The sequence below is a fragment of the Toxotes jaculatrix genome, chromosome 11 (genome assembly GCF_017976425.1).
Source record: "Toxotes jaculatrix isolate fToxJac2 chromosome 11, fToxJac2.pri, whole genome shotgun sequence".
NCBI classification, from domain to species: domain Eukaryota; kingdom Metazoa; phylum Chordata; class Actinopteri; family Toxotidae; genus Toxotes; species Toxotes jaculatrix.
The window spans coordinates 11,675,167-11,700,969 of NC_054404.1; the positions used below are offsets into that span (position 1 = coordinate 11,675,167).

The window sequence follows — 25,803 nt, forward strand, 5'->3', positions numbered from 1 at the left end:
ATAAATACAATAAAATCCGCTGAATTAAAAAAAAAAAAGACAAAAAAAAAAAAAAAGAAAAACACAAGCAAGGAGATACACAAGTACCTGCACAATCACACTGGTGGCAGGACTAAATCAGGCTCTTTAGAAAGGCTCCATGAGAGACATCTGCTTCTTTCATGGTGATTGTTTGACTTTTCATGCATCTTCAGTCCTTTGGATGACGTCCTGTCCTCTGCTTTCTAAAGTAAACCAATTTAAAACCTGCCTTTTTTTTTTTTTGTAATTGAGGACTACCAAACTAACATGAAAGAAATACAGGTGCATACTCTCATGTTCATACACATCACCCTGGAAAACTTGTGCAATAGCAGCCGGACCTCCGAATCACCAACCTACTGCTGAGAGAAAATAAAGTGAACACATTTTCAGTTTTAACTGAAGTTACTACTCAAGTCTATGTGGTGCAACTTAGTGTTTTTTTTTTGTAGGCAAATAAAACATAACATAAAAGGCAAGGGAAAACATCCCTTAATATTCCACAAAATAATTTAGTGCTCTTTAAATAAAATTAAAAACACTATTTTCATATGGTGGCTCTTAAAAAAAAAAAAAGAAAAGAAAAAATTAAAAAAAACTCACAGACCGAAAGGATAATGTTCTAAGAGACATCAATAATATTAGGAAAGAACTCAAATTCCATGAAAAAAGACAGTATTGACAATAAAATTCTGTACAGAACGCAAAATCAATATACAATACAGTACCTGCAGATGTTATGCATACAGTACAATTCTCTTTTTACATAGTTTTAGTATGGGCTCCAGCCTGATCTATATACTGACTTAACACAGGTGGAAAAGCGGCTATCTTAGCTTTCAGTAATTTTAATGGTTATTCAGCAAGGAGAGTAGATCTTGCAGTAGGCATTTAGAAAAAGAGATTGAAAACATTATTGCAGGATGGTCATCTTCAGTTGCATACTGCATGTGTTACATGAATGTGTCCTATGACAAGGAGCAGCGGGCTGATGAGACAGACAGAGAGCTGGACGGAAGAAAAAAAAGAGAGAGAGAAGTGGGAGGGGGGTTTAGCTGTTTTTGCTATCTCTCCGTCACAGAGGTTAAACCTTGTGAGATCTCTCTGATCCACTACCCTGTACAGTACATTCGTGGCCAGTATTGCACGTTACCAGCCGAGTCCACCCTGATTCTGCGTGGTGAGGACCTTCAAGTGCTGAATTTTGTCCTGTAAATCAACACTAATCCAGTGATGAGATGAGACCGTAACCAGAGCTCACCAAAGACTGACTGGGACTCCATCTGCTGTCACAGTTTGAGCTCATTGGCAATTTTGCAGGCGATATTCTTAAAGGCGATGGACGTGCCCGATATCCTCTTGAAGCGCACGCCGTTGAGTGAAAGGCGGGGCAGCTTGCACACCTCCATCTCCCATTGGACCAGGTTGTCCTGGCGAGCGTCGCCGTGGACGCAGAAGAGCAGGAAGCGTTCACGCTGCTCGTAATCGCAGCTGTTGGCGTCCAGAACCTTTCGAATCTCCCTCATCATCTCAGCAGGCTCCATGGAGGAGGTGGTCTTCATGCTCCAGGTGAAACGCAGCGAGCGAGGCTTGGAGTCCCGGCCGCCGTCCTCTTTAGCATCACCGGACGCACTCCTACAGCAATATAAGAAGAATACAGAGAAAGAGTAGAGGGAGGGAAAGACAGAGGCGCTGAAGGAGGCAGAGATTGGTTACGGGTTCTCTGTGAAATCTACTTCTCTATGAAATTCTCACCTTGGTGTTTCTGTCCTGGCACTGGCCTCTCCCTCACTAGGCACCCTGAAATAAACCAGGAATACACTGTTAACTCCCAAGAGCTGATGTCAACATGTGTTCTCACTCCACCCACCACCAGTACCACCGTCATCATCACTGGACACAGAGAGGGGTGTCAGGCATCATGCCAGGAAAGAATCCACACTCCTGGGTGTCAGGGTTCAGCACACAATGAGGCGACTGTGACTTTTTGAGGCACATATGGTCGCGGCTCCCTCGCAATAACCGAATGCATCCTACCGTCTTCTGTACGCCACCTTTCCTTAATCCCCACTGATATGTAAGGAGTGTTAAAGTGGTTCTAAATTTTTGATCCAGCCTGTGTAATTTGCTTTTCTCTTAAGCGCAGCATGAAGACGGGGGAGAGTAAGGAGAGGAAAGCCAGCGACTTGAGAAGCAGATATTGTGGCTTAGTACAGGAGAAGCTGGTGAGCTGTAAAGGTTTGTTCTCGAGGCAGTGGAAACAAGGGAAGGAAAAACACGGCATAACAAGGGTGTCAGTATGCAAGGATGTGGAGTGGTGGGCAAGAACGTAAGGGGTTAAGGAGACAGGGGCCAAGGTCATAGTGGGCACAGAGAGTTTTATTTTCTTTTATTTTTTGGACAGGGGGGCAGGACAGGGGGTGCAGCAAGCGTTGTGTTCTCCTACCTCCGGGTTGACCTGAAAGACAGAGCTCTATGCGGAGAGAAGAGGAGAGAAAGCTGTGAGCCTCTACCGGATGGGCCTTTATGAAGGTGACAGCAGGAGCTAAATAGTGAACGGGTGAGAAGGTTCTATCCTTTGCTTGTCATATCAACAGGAAAGGGTAACAGTGTGCGTGTAATAAGCTCTAAGGATTGGGAATAGATAAGAGCATATCTGTTTTCAAGAGGCTGGGGGAGAATGTGATGCTTTCTTTGGTTTCACTGCTGAAAAAGTTGAAGTAATCTCAACATTTTGTGCCAGGTACTCCTTAAATCTCTTTAGAGCTGGTTTTGAGGGATTCTAGTATTTTTTAAGTTCAAGCCAGACAAATCCATGGACGATATTTTATGTCTCATCATGCACTTTGAAGGCAAATAGAATAATTCAATGTAGATTAGTTCAATTACTGGATAGACAGCTATTAGAGCCTATAAAGAATGTACTAGTTGACATCCACAATAAATATTAATTGAGAATAACATTTTAAACATACTAAGAGAACTATTATGGGTGCATGAAAACAGAAACTTGAAAGAAAGTTTAGTATGCAATGCATTTATACCAAAAAGTTAATTAAAACATCTAGTTTAGTTATCCCAGTCATTCATGGTTGAAGAAGCCTAAACAGCCCTTTTCCTGGTTTTAATTTTAGCCCCTGACATTCAGTGTGATCAGAGTTAAGGATCAGTTACTGATATCACCATCTAACACAACTTTAGACATAATTCATAATTTGAGACATAAAACAGCATCCATGAGTTTGTCTAAGAAGGAAAAGAACAATTCCTTCAAAACCGAATGATTTCATTAAGATCAATTCTTTAGTCATTCAGGGAGGATTAAGTAGCACACTTTTTATTCCTATAGATTTTGAGAGAAGACTTCACACTCCAAATGTTTGCAACTTCAGTATGCCAAAGGGAACATGAATACCTGAAGCTGTAGGTGCCAGAAGTGTTAACTACAACCTAGTGTACTATTTGTTCATCTTCACTGACCTGCGGACAAACTTGGACGTGATCTTGCTGATGATCCCAGTGGAGGTGCCCCTGCGTTGCTGGGCGAGAGCCCCCGTGTCATGGGACAGTGTGGGCGAGGCCGGGGGGCCATTGTAGGTGGCACTGCGCCGGTCTCTGAGCTGAGCTCCATGGAAGGTGCTGCGACTGGTGGTACCACGAGGGAAACGGTTCTTCTCTGGGGTGCTAATACTGTGTGCAGATGGAGAGGTGGAAGGACCCCGGGGAGAGGAGCTGCAAAATACACAAAAATTACAGGAGAGAGGAGAGAGATGGTACATATCAGCATGTTTGCTAAGTATAATTTAGAAGTAAAACATACTGTCAGCATCACCATCTTCAACACAAATTTTTACATGTGATAGTGCATTAGCCTCTGTTATTACAGATGACAGGATGAGGGTGCTCACCTGGCTTTAAGCTCTGTGTTGTCGTCGATGGGGGGCAGTGTGCTCTTTGAAGGATGCCCTGACGATGACATGGACTTCGTGTGACGAGGTCGCGTAGAGCTCATGGCAGTCGATGGGGTGCTACCTGACACCTCAGTTAAACTGGGGACCAAGAGCAGAGAGTGTTCGCAAGTGAGGATAAAAACATTTCACTGAAACATGCTCATTTGTACAACCGGGTTTGTATTATGCACTATGACATTTGACACTGTAGTTTAGTGTGAACGTGTTGGTATTTACCTGCTGTCTTTGCCATTGGGAATAGCTGAATAGCGGTCAGTGGAGGATCGTTCACACACATATGTGTTCCTACGAGTCATTGATCCATTGGTCTATTTGTGAAGAGAGATAACAAAAAAATATTTTCAATTTTATCTGTTAGTGACAGATGGTCACTTAGGTCATTGAGAAATTCGGTTAAGAAAAAAAGATGTGGTTTAATTTTCACTGTTTATGAAAATTAAACCACAGTAAGCAAACAAACTAGTTTGTTAGATTTGATATATGCCTTTTTACTCCATGACAGTCGAAGCTAAAAATAAACCTACAAAGACAAGGAATAAAATGTACTTTATAGGAAAATATTTTGTAAAGCTTTATAAGCTTGATATAAAATGACCTCAGTGACTTAAAGCAACTTCCCCCTACACAACACGCAGCCAGCAGCACTCTCAGAGCTGGGAAGGACGAGGTTACTTTACTTGGCTTCTCACATGTAAGCTGAAGATGTAAGCTCTACTTTTGGACCTATTTGTTCAAGTGTATGTGGACATGTATCTGTGCGAGTCCTCTGTGTTCTCACCCCCACAGCACTTGTACTTTTCTTCCTCTCCTGAACCCCCAGTGGTGAAGCCGGAACGTCTCCTTTCGAGGTGCTGAGCTCCAGCCGGCGTGCTCCATCCCACTCCTCCCTGTGGTCGCTTTCCACGCTCAGCGCCTGGCCGCGCTTTGTATATGATACTGCCGGGGGCACAGATGGACCCACTAGGAGAGACACATGTGGGAACAAATTTACATACGTTCCACCTAGTACACCCTTACTTTTTCAAGGATTTTTAGACCACAAAAAAAGAACAAATAAGGATAATGTCCTTGTTACAATAGCGCCAAAAACAAAAAAGCCACTCAAAGCCAAGATTTACACATCATCCAGTCAGTCAGATACTATACTCTGCCACAAACATTTGTTTCATAAGTGGTACAGCTATAGAAGCCAAGGTGAGCAGGTACAAGACAAAGCTGTTCCCTCCTCATGCTTTGAGGTGCTGTTCCTGAGGGAGCTGCAGGAAAGCAGCCAGCCAGCAGATGGCGGCAGACACAATGGCCCCACATGACATAGAGGGAAGCTGCTACACAACCAGTGCAGTGTTAAGGTTGAGTCACTGATTTGTACATTTAAATATACTGTTTATGAAAATTAAACCACAGTAAGCAAACAAACTAGTTTGTTAGATTTGATATATGCCTTTTTACTCCATGACAGTCGAAGCTAAAAATAAACCTACAAAGACAAGGAATAAAATGTACTTTATAGGAAAATATTTTGTAAAGCTTTATAAGCTTGATATAAAATGACCTCAGTGACTTAAAGCAACTTCCCCCTACACAACACGCAGCCAGCAGCACTCTCAGAGCTGGGAAGGACGAGGTTACTTTACTTGGCTTCTCTACGACACCACCACCATCATCATCCCCACCATGATCACTGTAGCGGCGCTGCTTCTGATTGGCCGAGATGCTGCGTGTGACCTTGGGATGGGCGGGAGAAATGCTGGAGCTGTTGTTGATGTCACTGGTCGGCCGCTGTCGCTGACCCAGGATGCTGTTAGTCAGAGGCTCGCTCCCCTCGAACTGAATTACAAAGACACAAGATGAGGCATGTGATTAATGCATTGACTATTGGTGATGATGTCGAGACGATGTAGGTCAAACATACTGACCTCCGGAGCTTTTCTGCCCAACAGCAGGTAGGTGGCCATGACATCATCGTACTTCTGGCTATGTAGAGACTCTGTGATCTCATCTTTAGGGAAACCCATCGTCACCATGAGCTCTGATGGCGGAAAGAAGTCAACATAAATCACAGTTAGTCATGGACATGATAGAGAGTGACATCTACAGACACAGACAGACAGACACACACACACACAGTCTGACACACCTATTCTGGATGAATCACTGAAGTCCGCCTCAGGCTCGATGTAAGGTTTTAGCTCCTCCTCCTCATGACCCACATTCATCCAATGGTCTTTCATGATTTGCTAACAAAGAAACAGAACAGTAAGGGCTCATGTGTGTCCAGTACAATTAGCTCAACTGCAATTTCAACTATTAATCTTTTAATGGCAGATAATTAATTAAAGAACACGGCAGTTAAGTGCAGGGCAAATGACACAACAGACGAGTGAGAACTGGATGATGTCTTTATGAAATCTTTTTGATCGCCAGTTCAGCTGTGGCTCAACAACAGTGCAATCAATTGTTATTATTGGGGGAGAAATCTTTACTATTGAACTTCAGCCTGGTTCTGAGTGCAGGGGTGGTATCGACTCTGAACAGACTGAGTATGAATTGAACTGACACCAATATATTGTTTGCAAAGCAGAAACAAGCCCCAGCCATCCCAAATAACACAGATGCAGTGAAATCACAGTGAATAAGGATTTTTGTTGTTTTTAATATTTAGTTTATTTCTTATAATGCTTTAATGCTATAATGCAACAAATTCTGTTTAGTTTTATTATTTCTGAATGCTTTCATTAAAGAATTATGTAAGACCAGTCTTTGATCTCAGATGAATAATGTTTCCAAATCTCCATCTGACAGGCTGTAAATTGAAGTGCTCCGCCGGTTCATAATTAACAACAGCAACAATTATGTGGTTTCAGATGACGCACAACAAACTTGCTCCAAACCATTAGGGCTATCTGTTCGACTGCAGGCCTGCTGCTGTGCAAAACATTTGTGAACGGAGAGCAAAGAACTGCCACAGTGCAAACGCTGGTAATACCTCCAAACTTCCTCGTTTGACAGGGTTGAGAACGAGTAGTTTCTTCAGCAGGTTTTCACAGTCTGTGGACATGTAGAAAGGAATGCGGTACTTCCCCCGCAAGACCCTCTCCCTCAGCTCCTACACACCAAGCAACAAACAGACAGAGATGAAACAAAATCAGTTTTTTGGGGGTTTTTTTTTTGGCCATTTGGAGGCAGTGGACCAAGCTGTAAACACAACATTATCACTGTATAAAGCTGTTACGGCGAACATGTCAGCAAACAGTTGCCTATTCACTCATCCAGCAGATACAGAGCAACATGGGCATTATTGCCTCATTATATTCACTAGCAATGCTTGCAGCATACATTGGGTTTAAGCCTTTTTGCTATAAAATTCTCAGTTCAGTTCACCAACATGAGCAACCCCTTTCACATTACATACATTCATATGATTAATTGTTAATATAAAAATACTGATTATCTGTGCAGCTTTAAAAAAAGACTACAAATCACTTAGCGCAGCTATAAAGATGCATATCAAATTACCATATGTAGAATATTTCCATTTTTCTTGATCTGCTGCATTCACTGCAGCTTTGCGACTTTTTCCAAAACTGCTGCATTATTAAAACAGGGTGAATTAATCTCTGCAACGTCTCATTCAAATCGACAGACACAGGAAATTCCACCCTTAATTTGGTTATTCAAGTAACCCAGTTTTGGGTTGATGCATGTAAACATCCTAACTTGGTTAGAATAGCTTGAGTTCATGTCACTTATAAGGAAATTGGTTAAGATGCCAGGCACTTTAGCACTTTAATTTAGCTCTTCCCCTTTAATTTGGCTTTTTATCATGTATACAAATTCAGACTCAAACAGACTCATTTATGTATTTTGATGCATGCTTGTATTGTTCTTGTTGTTGTTGTTGTTGAAACTATGTTGTTTCATACTTTGTTTTGAAAGACAGACTAAAAGTCTCAGTGTCTTTCAAATTAACTAGGGTTAACAACGTGTTCTTGGAGTCCACACCTTTAGGTTCTGTCCGTCGAAGGGCAGTGATCCGCTGACCAGTGTGTAGAGGATGACCCCGAGGCTCCAGACGTCCACCTCTGGTCCATCGTACTTCTTTCCCTGGAAGAGTTCTGGAGCAGCGTACGGCGGGGAGCCACAGAAAGTGTCCAGCTTACTGCCCACAGTGAACTCGTTGCTAAAGCCAAAGTCAGCTATCTTGATGTTCATGTCTGCGTCTAACAACAGGTTCTCTGCCTGAGGTGGGGAGAGACGAGGATGAGGATTGTCGGGTTATCAGCGTTGACAAAACATTCATTTATGGAGGGTTTTTCTCAAGATAAACCACCTAGATATGGATAAAAGTCACAAGAAATCAGATATCAGAGTCTCAGAGAGACGGTAAGAGTTTAGATCCTTACCTTTAGATCCCTGTGTACTATCCTCCTCTGGTGACAATACTGCACTGCAGACACAATCTAAAATACAAACACACACATCACAAGACACTATCAGATATCAAGAAAGAAAACTATTTATATAGCACTTTTCAAAACAGTAGTTAGGCAGTTCTTTTCACAAAGATGGAAAATATAAGAGACAAACATATATCATATATACATCTATAAAATGTTAAAAACAGTGAAAAAATGTTCAAGTTCATTCTGATGTCCTCAATTTACTTGTTTTGCCTAAGCCCAAAACATATTCAATATACTGTCAAAGAAAGGCAGCAAAATCTCTCATTTGAGAAGCTGAAACCAGAGAATATTTGGCCTTTTTGCTTGAATACTAACTGAAAGGACTAACTGACTGACTGACTCAAAATAATTGGCAATTAATGACTAATTGAGTAATTGTTGCAGCTCTACAGCACAAAGAACAAAATATTGAAAATGGTAGTCATTGTTGTGTGAGGTGAAAACCGTACCACAGTTTATCTCAAACTGCAAGGCAATAAACAAACAGGAACTCTTTCATGCTAGCAAGACTTCACGTTAGATGTAAATTATCGACATTTTTTTTACAGATATGACCGGCAAAATAGGAAATCCTTATTGAGCAAAAACTTCAGTCAAACCAGAAATCAATTAATTACTCAGATTTAGACATTTGAAGTATGTCCTCTATGTCCAAACACTCCAATTTGCCTACAGTTTCCATCATGCTAATGGAAATACCATTCAATTAATCTAATTTTTGCTAACGTCCTCAGTATTGTTAAGGGTTGATAAAACTTGGTTTTAGGGCCGGGGGCATGATATATATATTTTTTTTTTGCTTCTGAAAGAGAGGTATGTCTGAGCATCACTGGGTTATTGTAAACTCTACCTGAGGTTTATGAACTACATTTCTCATGCAAGTCAACACTCAACAGTTGCTATGGCAGCTGACAAGGAAATTTCACTAACATATGTCAGAATAGCTACAGTGTCAATCAAAAAGAAAACCTGCTGTTCTTTGACAGATGCCACCTACCTGCCTGCACTCAGGCATACACATGAACACTTTTACCTTTCTGAATGCTCAGCTATCTGTACTGCAACACACTCACACACAGACACACAAACTGCCCACACTGTGTGACACACAGTTCCTCTGAGTCATCTAAAACCATCAATGAGGGATTTTTAATATGAACAGCCATGTTCAGAACTTGTCTATCAAAATCTTGTTTGTGCTTCATTGAATAAAAAGAGAAAAATGTTCTAATTCTTTACATTTCAGGGCATACGTGAGCATGAAAGAGGCTATTACATTCACAAACTGCTGTAGATGCCTTACTGCTCTTACAGCACCACTAGGTGTCAGAGCAGCATCTCTAAGGAAGTGGTTCTCAACCCACGTTCCCTCAGAACAAGCTATCTGTGCTCCATCTTTCCTCTGCAGTTGGTGACGAAGCTTGATCTTGGTGCATGCAGTCTTCCCTCTGAAAACAGTATCGGAATGATGACAGACGTGCGAGCGCTGCGATACTGGTGACTCACCTGTCTGAACTTGGCCCTGGCCTCCTTCTCCTTCATCCTGCCATGAGCCACTAGATAGTCAAATACCTCTCCTGGCATAGACAGAAGAAATATACAATTATTAATCAGTTTATACAATCTTTATCACACCGTACCAAATAACATATTCATGCTCACCATCTACCAAATGGCAGGTTTTACAATGAAGCATTTGAGATTTGTAAAGATCAAGATGTTCTGTGATGAATATTACATTAGAGGCAGCTTAAACTTGCATGACCTTGTGGCATACAGTACCGACAGTGTTTTTGTCTGTTATTAAATTGCTCTAGAACTGATCAACCAAATGTCTCACATTTAGTGGGCATGCATTAAGGCTTCACTCACCACCGCTGGCGTACTCCATCACCAAATAAAGTGTCTTCTCTGTCTCGATCACCTCAAACAATTTCACTACGAGAGATTTTGGGAAAAGGGAAAGAGAAGCAGGATTAAAATAAATGAGCTATTTACAGTGGAATAGACTGAGGTTCTGATATCTGAGTCTGAAATTATTTTGAACAGGAAATCAAGAAGATCCCACTCAAAAAAAAAAATCAATAAATCAACTGACCTATAAGTGTGATTTTTTTTTAAAGAATGATATTTCTTTGATGGAAGTTGAACTGGTTTAGCTTGGTGCCAGAGTTGCAGTTTGAACTTACCTATATTTGGATGATTCAGTATCTTCATTATTCGGACTTCCCTGAAGAGCTGTTGAGACACAGAGGGACATTTAGTGCATCCAAAAACAGGCTGAATGACATTACAAGCAGGGACGGTGTGTGCCAGCTCTGTGACAGCACTATTAGAAAATGCTATTAGGCACTGATTAGGGAGCTAAGTGGAGGGAACTGAGCCACAATAAACTGCAAACTGTGTATACATCTGAAACTGGATTACACTCTGCAGGAACATGAGAGGACCTGAGGATCATAGGACTACTGTACTGTGTAAAGCAATATGACTGAGGCAGTGACAACGTCGCACTAAACTGTGCCCTACACAGATAAGGAGCAGAATTACAACTCCACTGACATGCTGCAGTACAGCCAGCCGGCCGGTTCACCATCTAAATAGCTAAACAACAGCATAACACACAGCCAGCTACTGCAGAGTAGCAGTACACGGGCTTACATCCTGCCAGTAAGGCATCTGTGGCCTAATATAATCATCTTAACACAGACTTCCAAAAAACAGCAGCAAAGTCATATTGAGGCCTTGGTGCTGCAGTTCCAGAAAACAAAGCCCAGCTGAATTTGAGCTCCAGGGTTTAATTTGATAAGAGTCCCTCTACTGCAGACGTGAAAAGTTTCTATCCAGTGTTGGGAAAAACCCCTAAAAGGAAAAAGCACTATGTATAATAGTTGAGTGCAGAATCGGAAAGAGGAGTATTCAGAGTTATAATCATTTAAAACTGTCTGTCCTCAGTCTTGGCATGACTGTTTATGCCAGACAAGCTCCTGCAGCCACTTAGAGGTGCTGTTGAAACATTTACATCCTGCTGATTCCCAGTCGTGCTGTGCTGAGGGTGTGTTTGAGTGTTAAATTTCAACACTCACTCGACTGGGATTTAGCATCTACTGCTACCGGAGACAGAACACAGATTTTGTCTTTTGCAGATCACTTTGACAGAGCAAAAGGGTTGTGAGCGATGCTTTCAGCCTGTTTTCAAATGAGAAAATTGACAATTGCTCCACATGCCATTATTGGACATGTCAAATTAAAAAAAATGAGAATGGACACTGTAGTGGTGTGTGTACCAGTGTGTGCGTGCAACTTTTCTAATGGTCCTTTTAAGTCTTACATAAGTGCTGGGATAGTCTATGTTTCTAGGTCATCAAACACAGCCATTATACCAGTGTGAGCAGGCCCGACTCTGTGGGACCTCTCAGCTACAGTCTGGTTCAACAACATGCAGGTACTCTCTCTCACCCTAATTCTTTCCTCTGTTCTCTGCCTCTACTTGCTCGCCTGCCTCTCTTTTTCTTTCTTTCTGACATCTCTTGTCTCATTTGGCCCTGCACCCACACAGAACATACAGAGAGATTCTGCTTTTTTTTCTTACTGTCAAAATAATCCCATAAAAAGACTAAGAAAAGCAACAAAGACTTTTTTCCTGCTAACAAGTATTGCCTGTGTAGCCAAGGCCTGTTACAGATTATTCCTCTGTGTCATAATTGTCCACCAACTATTTAAAATGCATTAATGAGCCACACTGCTGCACTGGGTGGCATCTTGGATGAACATGAGCACTGTAGTTCCCACATGCACTATCTTGCTGTGGAAATACTCCCTAGGGCATCAAATGTGTATTAATCCACAACAGAAAATAGTTCCTAAAACATGAATGATTTACTCCTGTTAATGCTTGCTAAACACCAGAGCACCCAACTGTTTTAGGTCTTTTTTTAATGTTTGTGAACCAATAGGCTTGGGTTTGAGTGCCACCGACATGGTCAGGTAGTCAGACAGTACTGACAGATTGACTAACACAATGTTAATTTTGTTCTTTTCATGGGATTTGTTGACAATCCAGTAAGAAAAATACAGAATAATACTACATGAGTGCACTGTAAATGAAAATAACCTGATGTGTAAACACATTCAAGGGTAAAATATTCTATGCACACAGAGAAAAATGTCATAGTAAAAAACAAAAAGTCAGACACTGTCAAACAATGCATATATGTTGACCATACACCAACCTGCCAATCTACCTCTCTGAATGTTCTGTGATTTATATATATATGATTTGTCTTGTTACGCAGAACTATTAAAGTAATGTATTTGTCTATTTTAAATCTAACATTTTAAAGTTAATGTGTGTGCATGCAGATTTCATAGTCTGATTTGTTAGGGGACCATGTTTTTGTCTTCAAAACCTTCAGTTCCTGAGTGGCTCAGAACAGCGAGCTTCTCCTGTGTGGCAAAAACCCTGCTCCACATTCATCAGCTGCTATGTTGGCCTGAGAGGTTCCCCCATGGTAACAAAGTCAATTAGAGTGTAAATACACTGACACAATAACCAGAAGATGTCCTGCAGTACACAAGAATAAACACATAAGTCAAGGCCTCAAATATGCCTCCATCCACGCACGTACTTTTACATGTGTAGCGTCCATCAAGACAGAAATTCTTTTATTATTCTGAATGAGTGATGAACTGAAGAGTCAGTGTTTTATCTCAATCTCTTATCTTTTCTTCTCTCTGTCTCTTTCCCTCTCTCTCTCTCATTCTCTCTCTGTCTCCCTTGTTTGCGTCATTGCCCTAAAGCCCCTCACATGGGAAGCACGCATGCAGCCACTTGGAAACAAAAATTAGAACAAATTTGAGAAGGGCAGTGGAAAACGACAACAACAAACACAGTGCCTGTCAATACAATCTCAATAGGGATTTGGCCACCACGGAGGATGACAAGAGATAATGAGTTTGGGGTCTTTGATCCAGTCTAGTATAAATATCAATAATATCTACAGGCACAAAGGGGAGTCACAGCATGGCATAAAGCAGCTTTTAAAATAGTTCTCGACAAGGTGAGCAAGTAGTGAATATTTGGGCCAAACTTCCTTTCAGGCAAAATGACCTTTTTTCAAAATAAAATGAATCAAAACACTCAATTCAAAAGAGGAACTGAGACAGTGATTGACGAAAATGATTACAAGAATAGCTGCAAAAACACAATGTGTATCACACACATGAAAACACGCCATTTCCAGTGTGCATGAGTCTCAGTAGTCTGTGCCAGTGACCTACTTCCAGCCACCCAGGGGCGCCCAGACTCCCAAACTAGCCTTAATTACAACAGAGTCCCCGTGCAGAAGAAGCTGAACAGCAGATATCAGTCTGAGAGCACTTACAGGAACTGGCTGGACTATTTCAGTCACAGCAGCACAGCTGCTCATTCAACATGGAGATTATTGATAGGATGAGTAGCCTGGAAGCCTTCATCCCTCTAATGAGTGTGTGTGCGTGCATGTTTCCATGTGCACAAACAGTTTTTCAAAACCACATATTAGTAAATAACCAATACTTGGTTTGTCGGAGAGAGAGAGACAGAAAGACAAGCAAACGGGCAGGCAGAGGGATCGAAAGTGTCACTGACATGGAGACGCACCGTCCTGTCCTGTCCTCGAGCCTCAAGGTACTGAAAACAACCCCAACAAGAAAAGACACGTCTCCCTGTTTCTATCTCTCTCTGCTTCTGCAAAGATGTGCCACTTGTTATTCATTATCCACAACACCAAAAGACGACTCAGCAGCTTTCAATTTTGCCCAAAAGCCCATTTTAACAATCCATCAAAGACTGAAAACGTACATCTGAGAACATGTAAACCATGCATATCTTAACAGCCTCAACATTTGATGTGTATTATGATTCACCTCAGACAACAGTGCTGTCTGTCTAATCATGTTCCACATATCTGAACAAGACCAAAGCTCCTCTAGCCCATGGGCTTGACAGCATTTTATTGGCTAATGCAAAGTGGCAGGGACAAGACAGACACAAACAACAGCCATCAAGAGAGCTTGACCCCATGGTGGGCTTTTTACAACTGGCAGATAACACACAAATAGAGTCAGAGCATGTTGTTCTAAAGGCTTTCTGGCTGCCTTAATAAACAGAAATCATCATGCAATCGCATTCAGATATAAGCTAGTGAGACTGAAGGTTAGCACTGGGGTCTTAGTTTGGCTTGGCTTTTAGATGTTAGTTTTCGGGGAGAAGCTGCCAGTGTTTCTGTCGTGTCGTTTACTCTCTTCACTCTCTGCAGCCTGTTTTACGTCACAAACCAAACAGCTCCACCTTTTCCAAATGTGAATGTGTGTTCAATTTTAACAGCACAAGCTTTGATTTTGTCCAAGACAGCACATCCACAGCAGCATGCCCTAAGAGTCAATCGTATAACCTTTAATATTTCCTTGGTGTTGTCTTTGTGGAAGCAATGAAAAGAAACAGCTCTTATTTACAGATTAGAAATAGAGAGAGCGATGGGCTGGTGGGATGAGAGCAGTGTTTGCTCAGTGAAAAGAGGGGATTAACGGAGAGGCCTATTTTAGGGCTAAAATGCCTAAAAACCATGACAAAGTCAACATCCCTGACCACAGATGACTTGTGATGCATTTCCTGTGGCGGATCTAAGGAGGTGATTTGGAAGCTCAGCTGACCTCATTTCCTGTTACACTGAAACCACCACAAAGTCTCACCAGGGCAGAGAGCGCCAATGGGCCATAAAGTAACAGACTAGAGCTTCATTCTAACCCCATGACTCATTCTGGACTCTGCTTACATCTTTTTAAAACCAAATAATCCGAGGGAAACACCAGACTGACAAAGATAAGCTAAGGAAAATAAGTGATAAAAACATGGATTTTAAGACTGACTTCATTTCTTCATCTCTGCGATGTGAACCCTACTTTAAATCCTACTCAGAGATCAGTGAGAGAACTCCTGTGTATATGAGTGAATTAATGGTTGCACACAGGTACAGAAATTAATGCATGCATATGAAATGTTGCCAATACTATGCCTGAAAAACTGAAAAAAAAGGTTTTGCCAGCTAGAGCCTTCTGCATAAACCAAAGGATGCATGCTTGTTATGCAGGTTTCTGTGTGTGTGTGCGTGTGGCTGTATAGGATCTGCCAGAGCGCTGGCTGTGCCTACAGTACCAGATGGTGTGCCCACAGCCTGCCTCCTCTGAGACCATAAAAAGAGAGATCAGTGGCATTTTGACAGGGCTAACATGAAAGAGACGCCGTTAACAGTGAGTGGATGTGTGATGTGGCCAGAGAAGACCTCTCAAACCTCGCTCACCCACACTGACCAACAAACAGGATCCCAAAAAAAAAAGAAAAAAACAATTTTGTTACACTACGTTACACTAACAGTGCACAGTGAAATATATTCATCGTTCAGTTCTTCCCCAGGGTTATCCTCAGAACAAAATGTTTAATCAACTCCAAAGCAGAGGCAGAGGAGACAAGGCCTGCTTTTCAGATGCACCAGAAAATCCTTGAACCTCTGCTCTTCATGCATGTAAAAAGCCTGAGTCACTGAATCAATAATTACGCCCGTCTGTTGTTTATATCCGCCTCTAGAAATAGCCCGCTCAACTATACAGAATGAACATGAAAATGTACACCGTGCTGCGATAAATTTATTGACCAAGAAGCTGTGTTGCACAACTACAACGACCACTTTTCTGTGGATATTGGATGGATTTGTGGATGACTTCCTAATATTTTACATTCATTCACTGTTAAATTTTCTTGCTGCCTTCTCAGGATAAGGGTTATGATGGGAAAAGAACAAGAAGACCAACTCAGACACCCTAGGGGAACTCAGTGAAATTCAGTCTAGACTTCTAAATATGAAGAATGCCTCCAACAAGCGGCTATAGCAAAAATACTGAAATGACAGATGTCAGAGAGAGATGTGGACATCACCAAAGACCTAAGTTGTGGACAGTTTCCAAAAAAAGGGTTGTTGTTTTTTTTTTATTTGACTTTAAATACTCTAAATGAACATGGTTGGAAGGTAAAATGATCTGGAGTGTTCTTGTGATCCCCAAAGTCTATTTGTTAAATTGGGAGGGGTTCTTGCCCCCGGCTCCAAAAACCAGGAATAAGAAGCAGTGATTGACAATGTTGATGTTTTTCATTTCTTGCCCTTTTCTTCTAAGTCTACTTGGACATTTTTCTCAGATATTATTTGGCAAGCCCAAGGTCACAAGAGCAACCAAGCAAAAACTGTATTAAAGTAGACATTGCCTTTAATGCATCCATAGGAGAGCTTTCACAAGGATCGTATAGGACACTCTGAGTCAATGAGACAATCGATTCAATCTAGGAGACAACTGCTGCATTATAAGACAAGCTTCTGCATTGCAGATGGCACTTCTGTATACCATTACAGCAATCTATAACACAGAGCAGAGGACATTAAAATATATAACAACATATAAGGTCCATACTGAGATACAAGCCTCTCTACACTTAGAGGTGCATGAAAAAAGACACCTGATTTAACACAGCAATGTACTTATAAGTGCAAACATCAGTGTGCATATATGCTATCACACCAATAATAGCTCATCCCCCATAAAAAGCTATAAGACTTCTACATATTGATCCTCTCAGGTCTACTGCAGCTGACATCTGAAAGGCCCACTGAATAATTGATCGCAGAGATCCTGATTGGTCTAAAGTCTCACATGATACGTCTGCCCAGCTACGTTCATCACCAGGCAGCGGACAACCCGACCCATTGGCTATGTGTCCACTCATAAAGGTGGAGTCCGTTTATATTAAGAATCTTAATGGCATGCGCACGCACACACAGACGATGTTTCAAAATGTTCATTACTCCACTGTGTGAGTGCAGATTAGGAACCACACAATAGGCTGTTTAACAAAAGAGCTTACACAATGAAATTTATCTCAGTCAGATTAGATGAGTATGGAACTGAGAGCTTGAAATTCTCACAGCATCTTCGCGGAAGAACTGCAGTCGGATCCCATTATGATCCAAGTCAATTACAGATGTGCTTTGCTCATGGAGAACAATGTCAGGAACAAAATCATGCTAGAAATGCCCTGATAGGCTAAAACGTGTCTACAGATCTACAAGTACAATTTCTAAGAGAACTAAATTTACTCTCACATTAGGCCTTTATAATTAGACTTTGTTTGATTGGCCCAGAGTTAATTTCTTCCAGTAACACTCGATGAGTTCACTCCCGTCATCCCCATTCAGACCGATGCTGGATGGCAGACATTTTGGGAAGCTAATTGTTGTCATTATTTGGTCATTAAGATGCTTACAGGAGCAATATTTTCTCACCCCAATGGCTTACGGAGAGATAGAGACCAGGAGAATTTATGTAGGTGGGGTTAGTTGTAATGGTTCATTAATATAATCTGTCACTATGGCAGCTGCTTACCAGTTTGTTCATCATTTACAGTAAAACAGTAAAATTAAAAGAGCAGCAGTGGTGAGCCACACTACAATAATGTCATTACCATAAAAAGAATTCCTATCAGTCAGCTGCACACCTGCTGCTAACTGACTGCTTTCCTTACACATGGTCTAAGCTACCATCAGGATTGTATGTGTATGGGTGAGTGTGTGTCTGTGTGTGTGTGTGTTTAATCAGCAGAAAGAGCTGGATTTGGACTCAGTAATCAGGAAACGGTCCCAAACCCTTCGCTGTAATTGGTTATGACTGCTAGACAAGGGTAAGTGACAAACATGCAGGCAGGGGTATTTTTAGCCGCTCCTAACCACGAACCAACAGAGAGTCAGGAGTGGGGAGGGGGGGAGTGGTGTTGGTGGAAGTGGAGATTAAACATGCCTTGTGGTCTCTCCTGACTACAACTGATTACATTATGTAAAACAACACATCCTGAGTTCAAAGAGCAAAGAAAAAGAGTGGCAAGAACTCTGGAATGACTAATGGAAAAGCCATGAGCACTATAACCAAGACGTTAATGTTACCATGTGGCCATAAAACACAGACTCACCTTCTGTAGACTGGTGGGATTCAGCTGGGTTTTGTCTATAATCTTCACCGCCACCTAGAGAGAGGAAAGACAGGATGACAAAGACAGAGGAAGAAAGGGATTCGGGAGAGGTGGGGTGGGGGAAGAAGGAGATAAAAGACAACCGAGATGTCAAAACTAATTCTAGTTGTGTATTTGTGTTTTGGTTGAACAGCAAAAGCCTGTGTTGAAATGAACTACCCTCATTATTTCACTTTCAGCTGTGAAGCGGCTTTGTCAAAACATGTCACAGCTGAATCGGTGTGTTCAGTCTGAACACACCTTAAAGCTCCTCTATTCAGCATTTTCTGAAGGGACCAAGCTTTGAACAACAGACATAAAAAACAGATACAGAAAAAAACAGATATTTGTTCATGATGATGAATATATAAGAAGTCTAAGCAAATTCATCCACAGACAATCCTAAGACAGAGAGTGGCTAAAGCAAACTGTCTCCGTGTAGGACACTTTGCTTTAGTACATATGACTCTGCAGGTCGATGTAGCTCGATGTTGGCTCGGCAGATATCGCTGGGCTGCAGTCTGATCCATCCATCTCAATAATAGCCCCAAAGTGCACACTGAAACAGACCTGCTCCCCTCACTTTCTGAGAGCTCAGCAGCTTTCACAAAGCCACCAGCTGAGCCATACTGCAGACTCACCAGTAAGCCCCATACGTTATGCTGATGAGTGACTGACAAGCACTTTTACAAAGTAATGTAATTACAGTGAAATAATACATGTGGACTTTCATCATTGAACAAAATTATGCAACAATAATTATACAGTTTAGTTGCACAGACTTGAGAATGGCTTAATAAATATGAACGTCATTAGTACTGACTGGCTGAGTTTATGCTCTGACCAAAGACAGAACCTTTTTAAGCTACACTAAGGAAAGTGCAGAGCTCTGAGGATGGCAGCAGTAGCAAGTTCCTGGTCGGTCCACACCATTTCAGAGCTGCATGGCCTCTATAGGCCTCAAGAGGACTTTTGTCATCTTTTATGTTCCATTGACCTCCGACCTCTCTGAAGAAAGGAGAAAGAGGCGAAACTGCCTTTGGAGATGACACAAGAGCATGTATTACAATTTATTATAACAGAATTACTGTGACTCTGGGCTTTTGAGAGCATAAAAAAAAACATGCTTCAGTGGATGCAGACGCTGGCTGTAATCCCAAGCAGCCTGTTAAGGGGAAAACCAGGAGGCAAATGCTGAGTCATGACGGGGAGAATACAGGTTATTCGTCCCAGGCAGGGTTTCCCTTAGACCTGCAAGATGCTGGGACATTTTATATCATCCAAACCCGAACACTAAACTTCATAATAACACCAGTGTAGCAGCTGTGAAAGGAACAGAGCGTAGCAGGGAGACGAGAGAGCGGAGTGAAGGACTGCAGAGAGGCTCGCTGTAGGAGTACGCAGGTGGTGTCTTTTAGCAGCCTGTTTTAGGTGGGCAGGTGCACAGACATGCCTCATTCCCCTCCTCTTTGCTTCCTCCTGTCATGGACAAAATTCAGGTAGAGGCATGTACAGGCGTGATACTTATATGTCTATGTCTGTGTGTGTGTGTGTGTCTGTGGTGGTGTATGCCTACAGGTGCTGGAACTGTCCTCATGTGTCACTCTTTTGTTCCAACTTCCACTATTCCCTTTGCATGAGTCAGAGATATTCATTATATTTCCTCCACAGTACACTGTACCAATATTTCCCTTTTTGTTATCAGATTGAAAGATTTGATGAATGCGCGGATGGCATCACATCATATGTGAGAGTTTATGTGCGTGTGTGTGTGTGTGTGTGTGTTTCTCTCTCTAATGGATTTGAGGGTGAATAATTCAGTCCCACAGAGACAGAAGGGCAACGTGCATCACTGTTAATTATTCAGCGCATTCGTAACACACGGGCCATATGCTCTTCACTGTATGCAGGTCTTTTGATCATGCGTGCATATAAAACACGTACACGTGAATGTGCAGACAGAGGACATCAAGGTGAAACTTAGTCATAGCATCAATTGTGTGCTGAAGTGCTTTACATGTTCCTCTGCACTTTTATTTCCCTCTCAACAGTTTTTTTTCACAACCACAGGGTCATGATGCCTGTTTTAGTAACGGTATCACTGTTGTTAGGCAGGTAGCAGGGCTGGCTGATATGTTTGAAATCAATATTACAATATTAATGACAATATATATATAAAATATACATGAATGTACATAATATCCTTTTATTGATCCATGTATGTCAAAGCAAACTATATACAACATACCAACTTGCCACATAACAGCTGTATGTTCATGTTTGCTTAGCCGTTTTTTAGATTTGTTGTCTTTATGTCTCTATTTGGTTTTTTAGTACATTAGTTATACATAATGTGTGTGGGTACGCTGGGAGCTTCTGAAAACTGAGTCAAAATCTTTTTCTGTATCAACATTAGAGCTGAAATGATTAGTCAATTAATGTGTGACATTTGAATTTCCTGAAAATTGATATATTAAACTGATAAACAATAATATTATATCCTGGCCCCTCCCTAGGAGACGAGGGCATATGGTAGAGGCAAATGTTTCCATCTGTGCAGCTGAATGTGTGTGTGTGTGTGTGTGTCCTCATGCCGTAGTCACCCTGTTCAGCAGGTAAAGGACACTGTCACCTAGAAGTGGCTGCTGCTCTGACTCACCTCCTTTTGGCTCCACAGAGCTCCTTTTGATGTTTAGCAATTTGCAATAAAGCAAAACTGTAATTTGTTTTAAGTGTGAGACCGGCTATGTTCAAGCTAAGATAGCATCAGTTTTAGTGGGTTATGTTCTTTCCACCTGTTCTGAGTCTCACTCTGATCCATGTCTTTGCATTCTGATGAGCCAGCAGAGGCACTGAGGCACACAAAGCAGTGCCTGACCTTCTCAGCAAACAGTGGGTAGGATACCCAGTATGGCTGTTTAACCTTAGCATTAAAGGACGCAGAACGGATCAAACTGTGACCGGTTTCACTTTGTAGAATATTTATACTCCAAATACTCTAATATGAAGAGGTAGTTAATGAAACTCTGATGATTAAAGGATGCAAGCGGCTAAGACAAAGACATAAGAGGACATCTGAGGTGGATCAGGGCTGTCAGTGAGTGCTGTGGGTCCTGCTGAGTGAAAGACAGTGAACAGATCGCAGGACATTGTTTTCTCCTTAGGGAAGCAGGAGCTTTAATTACAGACACACCAAAGCAGGATGTCTATCACTCTGACAGGTCAGCAGTGTATGACTGTCTGTGTGTGTGTGTGTAAGCGTGTGACAGAGACAGAAGCAGAGAACCTGACCTGGCCTGAATGGGAGAACTAACATGGTCAAGTACAATGTTGTCACGACAGGAGATCATTCATTCTCCTGACAGGTTTCACTTGGAGCAAATCAGTGTCTCATATACAAAAAGCTGTTCAAGCAAAATATTTCTGTGAAAGGATTAAAGAAAATAAATACTGAATGGTACCATCCTTCTGTTACACTCTCCTTTCTCTGGTGGATGCATAAAATTGGAATTTGAATGAGAACTGTGACCTTACGTACACAATCTGAACTACTTTTCAGTTAACTAAATCAAAGTTATTTTAAGCCAAAATGCTGAGAATTGCCTGGTTTCTGAATCTTCTTCGATGGCAAGTTCAATATCTTTGGGTAGCTTTAGGCTAAAACAAGCAATTTTCAGCTTGGGCTCTGGGATCTACATATTTTTCCCTATTTTCAGACTTAATAGCCCAAACAATCTATCAATTAATCAAGAAAATAAAGTGCATATTAACTCATAATGAAACAATAAAATGCTGCCCAAACTGTTAGCATGTAGCAATGAAAGAGTGAGGCTGGCAAAGATTTTAGGATAAAGTATTAAATAAGGACAAAACAGAAATGCCTACATGATTTTAAAAATGTAAATAAATACTTGTCTCACCTCTCGTCCAGTCAGGACATGTCGTGCCAGCTTCACCTTGGCGAAATTCCCCTTCCCAATGGTCTTGAGGAGGCGGTAATTGCCAATATGGGGATGCTCCTCTGTGGAGGTGAAAGAGTTGCGACATCGCGGAAGGCTGTGGCGACTCGCAGACTTTGTCGGGGGGACTGGGGGTTCAACAAAACCGTCCACCGATGAGTGCTGCAGAAAAGCCAAATGAGTGGACATCAGAAATATCCTCATTTCCTGACCGGAACTTTGATTTATATACTGACAAAAATAACGAGTCCCTGAACCTCCACAAGTACCCTTCCTCTCGTTACATTGGATGCACACATACAGAAAATGCAGCAGAGTGCTGCAGTGGAGGTTTGGCTGTGCCAAAGCTGGGATGTTTGCTGTGCAAACACAGATGAACCCATTAACTCAGTCTAAAATCCAAGAGGAGGAGTTCTATATGTGCATGTGTATGTGTGTCAGAGAATATATATCTACAATTACATACAGATACTCACAGAAGTACCTTGCAAGTATGCCTAGTGAGGAACTGTGTGCAAGAGAATCAGGTTCCCTCCTCTCCCTTTGTGACACCTTACCCTCCTAACCTAAAGAGCTTATCAGTCACAAGACAAGATTTGATAACAAAAGAAAGTGAACTCCTTTGACTTTGTGCCTTTGAGAAAACCTACAGGGTCAAGACTTATAACAATGTTACCGGCTCCACAGATAACAGCATGGTATAACAGCCATGTGAAGGTGAATTAAGAACAGCTTGCTATAAGTACAATGCTGGCACAGGCTATGCATAGTCTCTGCTGCCTGTTTCCTCTCCTCTACAACAGCTGCTGATGTCAGTCCAGGTCAGAGATCCCATGATCCTCTGCTCCTGAGCACCACACCCAGCCAGAGAATAAAGCCTCGGTCTAGTTACCCAGGCTCCCCTGCTCCCATTTCACCGGGGAAACGCAACACCCTGCAGGGTGCACATCACCTCAGCTAGCCCACATTCTGACAGAGGGAGAGCTACGCTGCAGGATTCAAACGCTCCCCAGTGTCACACTGTGTGTGTGTGTGAGGGGGGGGGGGGGGGGGCAAGGAGAAATGTTGATCAGGTGCCAGTCAAAGTCAGCATCCTTGTTTTTAATGCACCAAAACGCTGTTTTAGATCTCCATGACAGAGCAGTCTGTGCAGCTTGCACTTGCCTTTCTCATATTTGCAGCTGATAAATACACACTAAAATGGCTCTAATTCTCTCCATCAACTTTAGATACTTCATATTTATCATATGGCCAGTTCATCCTTCAGCCACTCATGCGTGTACACACAAACACACACATGGCCCGGCACAAAATTCCCCAAATTAACTGAGGAGCATCTGGACAAGCAGGTGATTTGCAGCACTAGTGCTTGATTAATACACAAAGTTTGTTTCACTCGCCCATCCATTAGCTTCTAACCACTGACGCTGAGTCTTCAGGGACGCCAGACATTTAAAAAACAAATAAATAAATAAATAACACACACCTGTGCAGACACACACATAAAAATAAGAAAGCTGGGAGAGAGCTTCTTCTATTTTGCTGCACTAAAAGCCACTCGTCCCTCTGAGTAATAAGCTGTTATGCAATGCAGTTCAGCTGCTAGTGGGCCCTGGGGCTGCATGCTCGAGTCAAACAGAGGCAGGCTAGGCTGGCTGGCTACTGCCAGGGCTGCTGAGGCAGTGCTTTAATAGCCGCCTAACAGTCTATGTCTATGTCTGTGAGACCTAAAGTAGCATTAGACTGTTGGACAGTTACATTAGCAGGCCCCTAAGCTGATGCACTGCTAAACACAGAGATTGATCAGAGAGAGCTGATACCATCGTGTAAACATCACCTTAAGGGTTTGTTAAGTTATATAACTTTGCTGGAACAGAAATCCCTTTTCTGATTTTAATCTTATCACCTGAATGTGAACAATCCAGACACATGTACTCTGAAATGCAGAGCAAAAATAAAAGTACTGTTCTTAAATCTGGGAACAACCTTTAAAATACTGCTTCCGGCAATTTTTTCATTGCTTGAACTTGTAACACAATAAAATACAAGGAGGCTCCTGTCTGTGCCTCGTCTTGTTTCCAAGAAAAATCAGATGAACCCAGATATGCCAGAGTCTGTCAGCGTACATACAGCAGTGCTCATTTGGACTGATCTCAGGTATTTATTATTATTATTATTATGCTGTGCTCTGCGCGCGTGAGTGTACGCGCGCGAGCAGCGGGGTGATGAGTGGTCGTTCATAAACATTCCTTCACACAGAGGATGAGGAATCTCCCGCGGTTTAAGCCATTTCTTTGCCTTTTTGCCTGTATACTGCTTCAGCTCATCAGTGTCGTGGCAGCAGAATGGTGAATAATAACTCGCTCCCTCCTCCTCCTCCTCCTCCTCCTCAGCAGTGAGCGTGCAGTTACAAAAGGGCCCAATAGGTGATGGATGTCACATTGCGATGCTATTGCCATTGAAAAGTAGGGCAACATCCTCCCCCACCCTCCCTAATTATTGACGTTGTGGACTAGAAAATACCCTCAGTTGTACGAGAGGAGCATCACCATTTTCTCTCAGGCCACAGAGACAACGTTTTAATTCTCGGCGTTAAGATTCAAGCCTCGCGTGTTGCCGTTAAAGCCAGCATACTGACGCAGTGCGTTGTTGTGGCTAGCCTTATTGTGTACAGAAACTGGGACAGACACAACCAGACTGCACCTTAATTCTAGGTTATTCTAGGCTCCATGCTTTTATTCCAAAAGAAGACAAAAAAAATCCCACAGTGCTCTTTGGTCGAGTCTCTCTGCAACACTGTAGCCCCCCTCAAAAAAAAAAAAAAGCGCTGTCATAAACCTGCACCGACCAGTGCGCAAAATAGCCAGTTCCCCGGTCATTATTATTCCGCTCCCACGTCCGGTATCACACCGGCGTTTCTGGATAGCAGCACTTACATTCTCGGTGTCACGCTCGTTCACCGTAGGCAATGGCGTTCTGGTCGACATCTTGTGTGCTTCGCAGGCCGCTCCGCGATGCAGCGGGCTGGGCAGAGCAGAACAGACACGGCGCGGTCCGTCGGGGAGAGCGGTGCCTCTGTCCCTCTCTACATCCCCTGTAAACACCGCAAACGGCGGCCCCCCCTTTTTTTTTTTTTACCGCTGCATAGCGCTCACAAGGCCCGGCCGACACGCCAGATTTTCTTATTAGCTTTGTGCACTTCCCTTCAGGTAGGCTAGTGGCAGACAGAAAAGGAGGAAAGATAGACTGAGAGAGAGGGAGCGGGAGAGAGAGTGGAGGGGAGGGGGGGAGGCTGGCCAGGA

General features: G+C 42.3%; 1 protein-coding gene across 2 annotated transcripts; it reads right to left on the reverse strand.

Moving 5' to 3' along the window:
- Nucleotides 1-225: 225 nt before the first annotated feature.
- On the reverse strand, nucleotides 226-25,803 carry LOC121189842 (serine/threonine-protein kinase MARK1-like). 2 transcript variants are annotated; one of them, XM_041050310.1, is made up of 18 exons: nucleotides 25,438-25,803; nucleotides 22,463-22,663; nucleotides 18,504-18,557; nucleotides 10,645-10,693; nucleotides 10,328-10,393; nucleotides 9,962-10,032; nucleotides 8,396-8,452; nucleotides 7,995-8,231; nucleotides 6,979-7,098; nucleotides 6,130-6,229; nucleotides 5,909-6,021; nucleotides 5,627-5,819; nucleotides 4,771-4,952; nucleotides 4,209-4,300; nucleotides 3,930-4,070; nucleotides 3,502-3,753; nucleotides 1,777-1,821; nucleotides 226-1,656 (listed from the first exon to the last, which is right to left on the reverse strand). In XM_041050310.1, exons 1-18 carry the CDS (start codon nucleotides 25,486-25,488, stop codon nucleotides 1,311-1,313), a joined length of 2,370 nt encoding a protein of 789 aa, XP_040906244.1. In that variant the 5' UTR covers nucleotides 25,489-25,803; the 3' UTR covers nucleotides 226-1,310. The 2 variants fall into 2 exon arrangements, with proteins under 2 accessions (XP_040906244.1, XP_040906246.1); XM_041050312.1 differs by having other exon boundaries at nucleotides 5,666-5,819; nucleotides 25,438-25,802.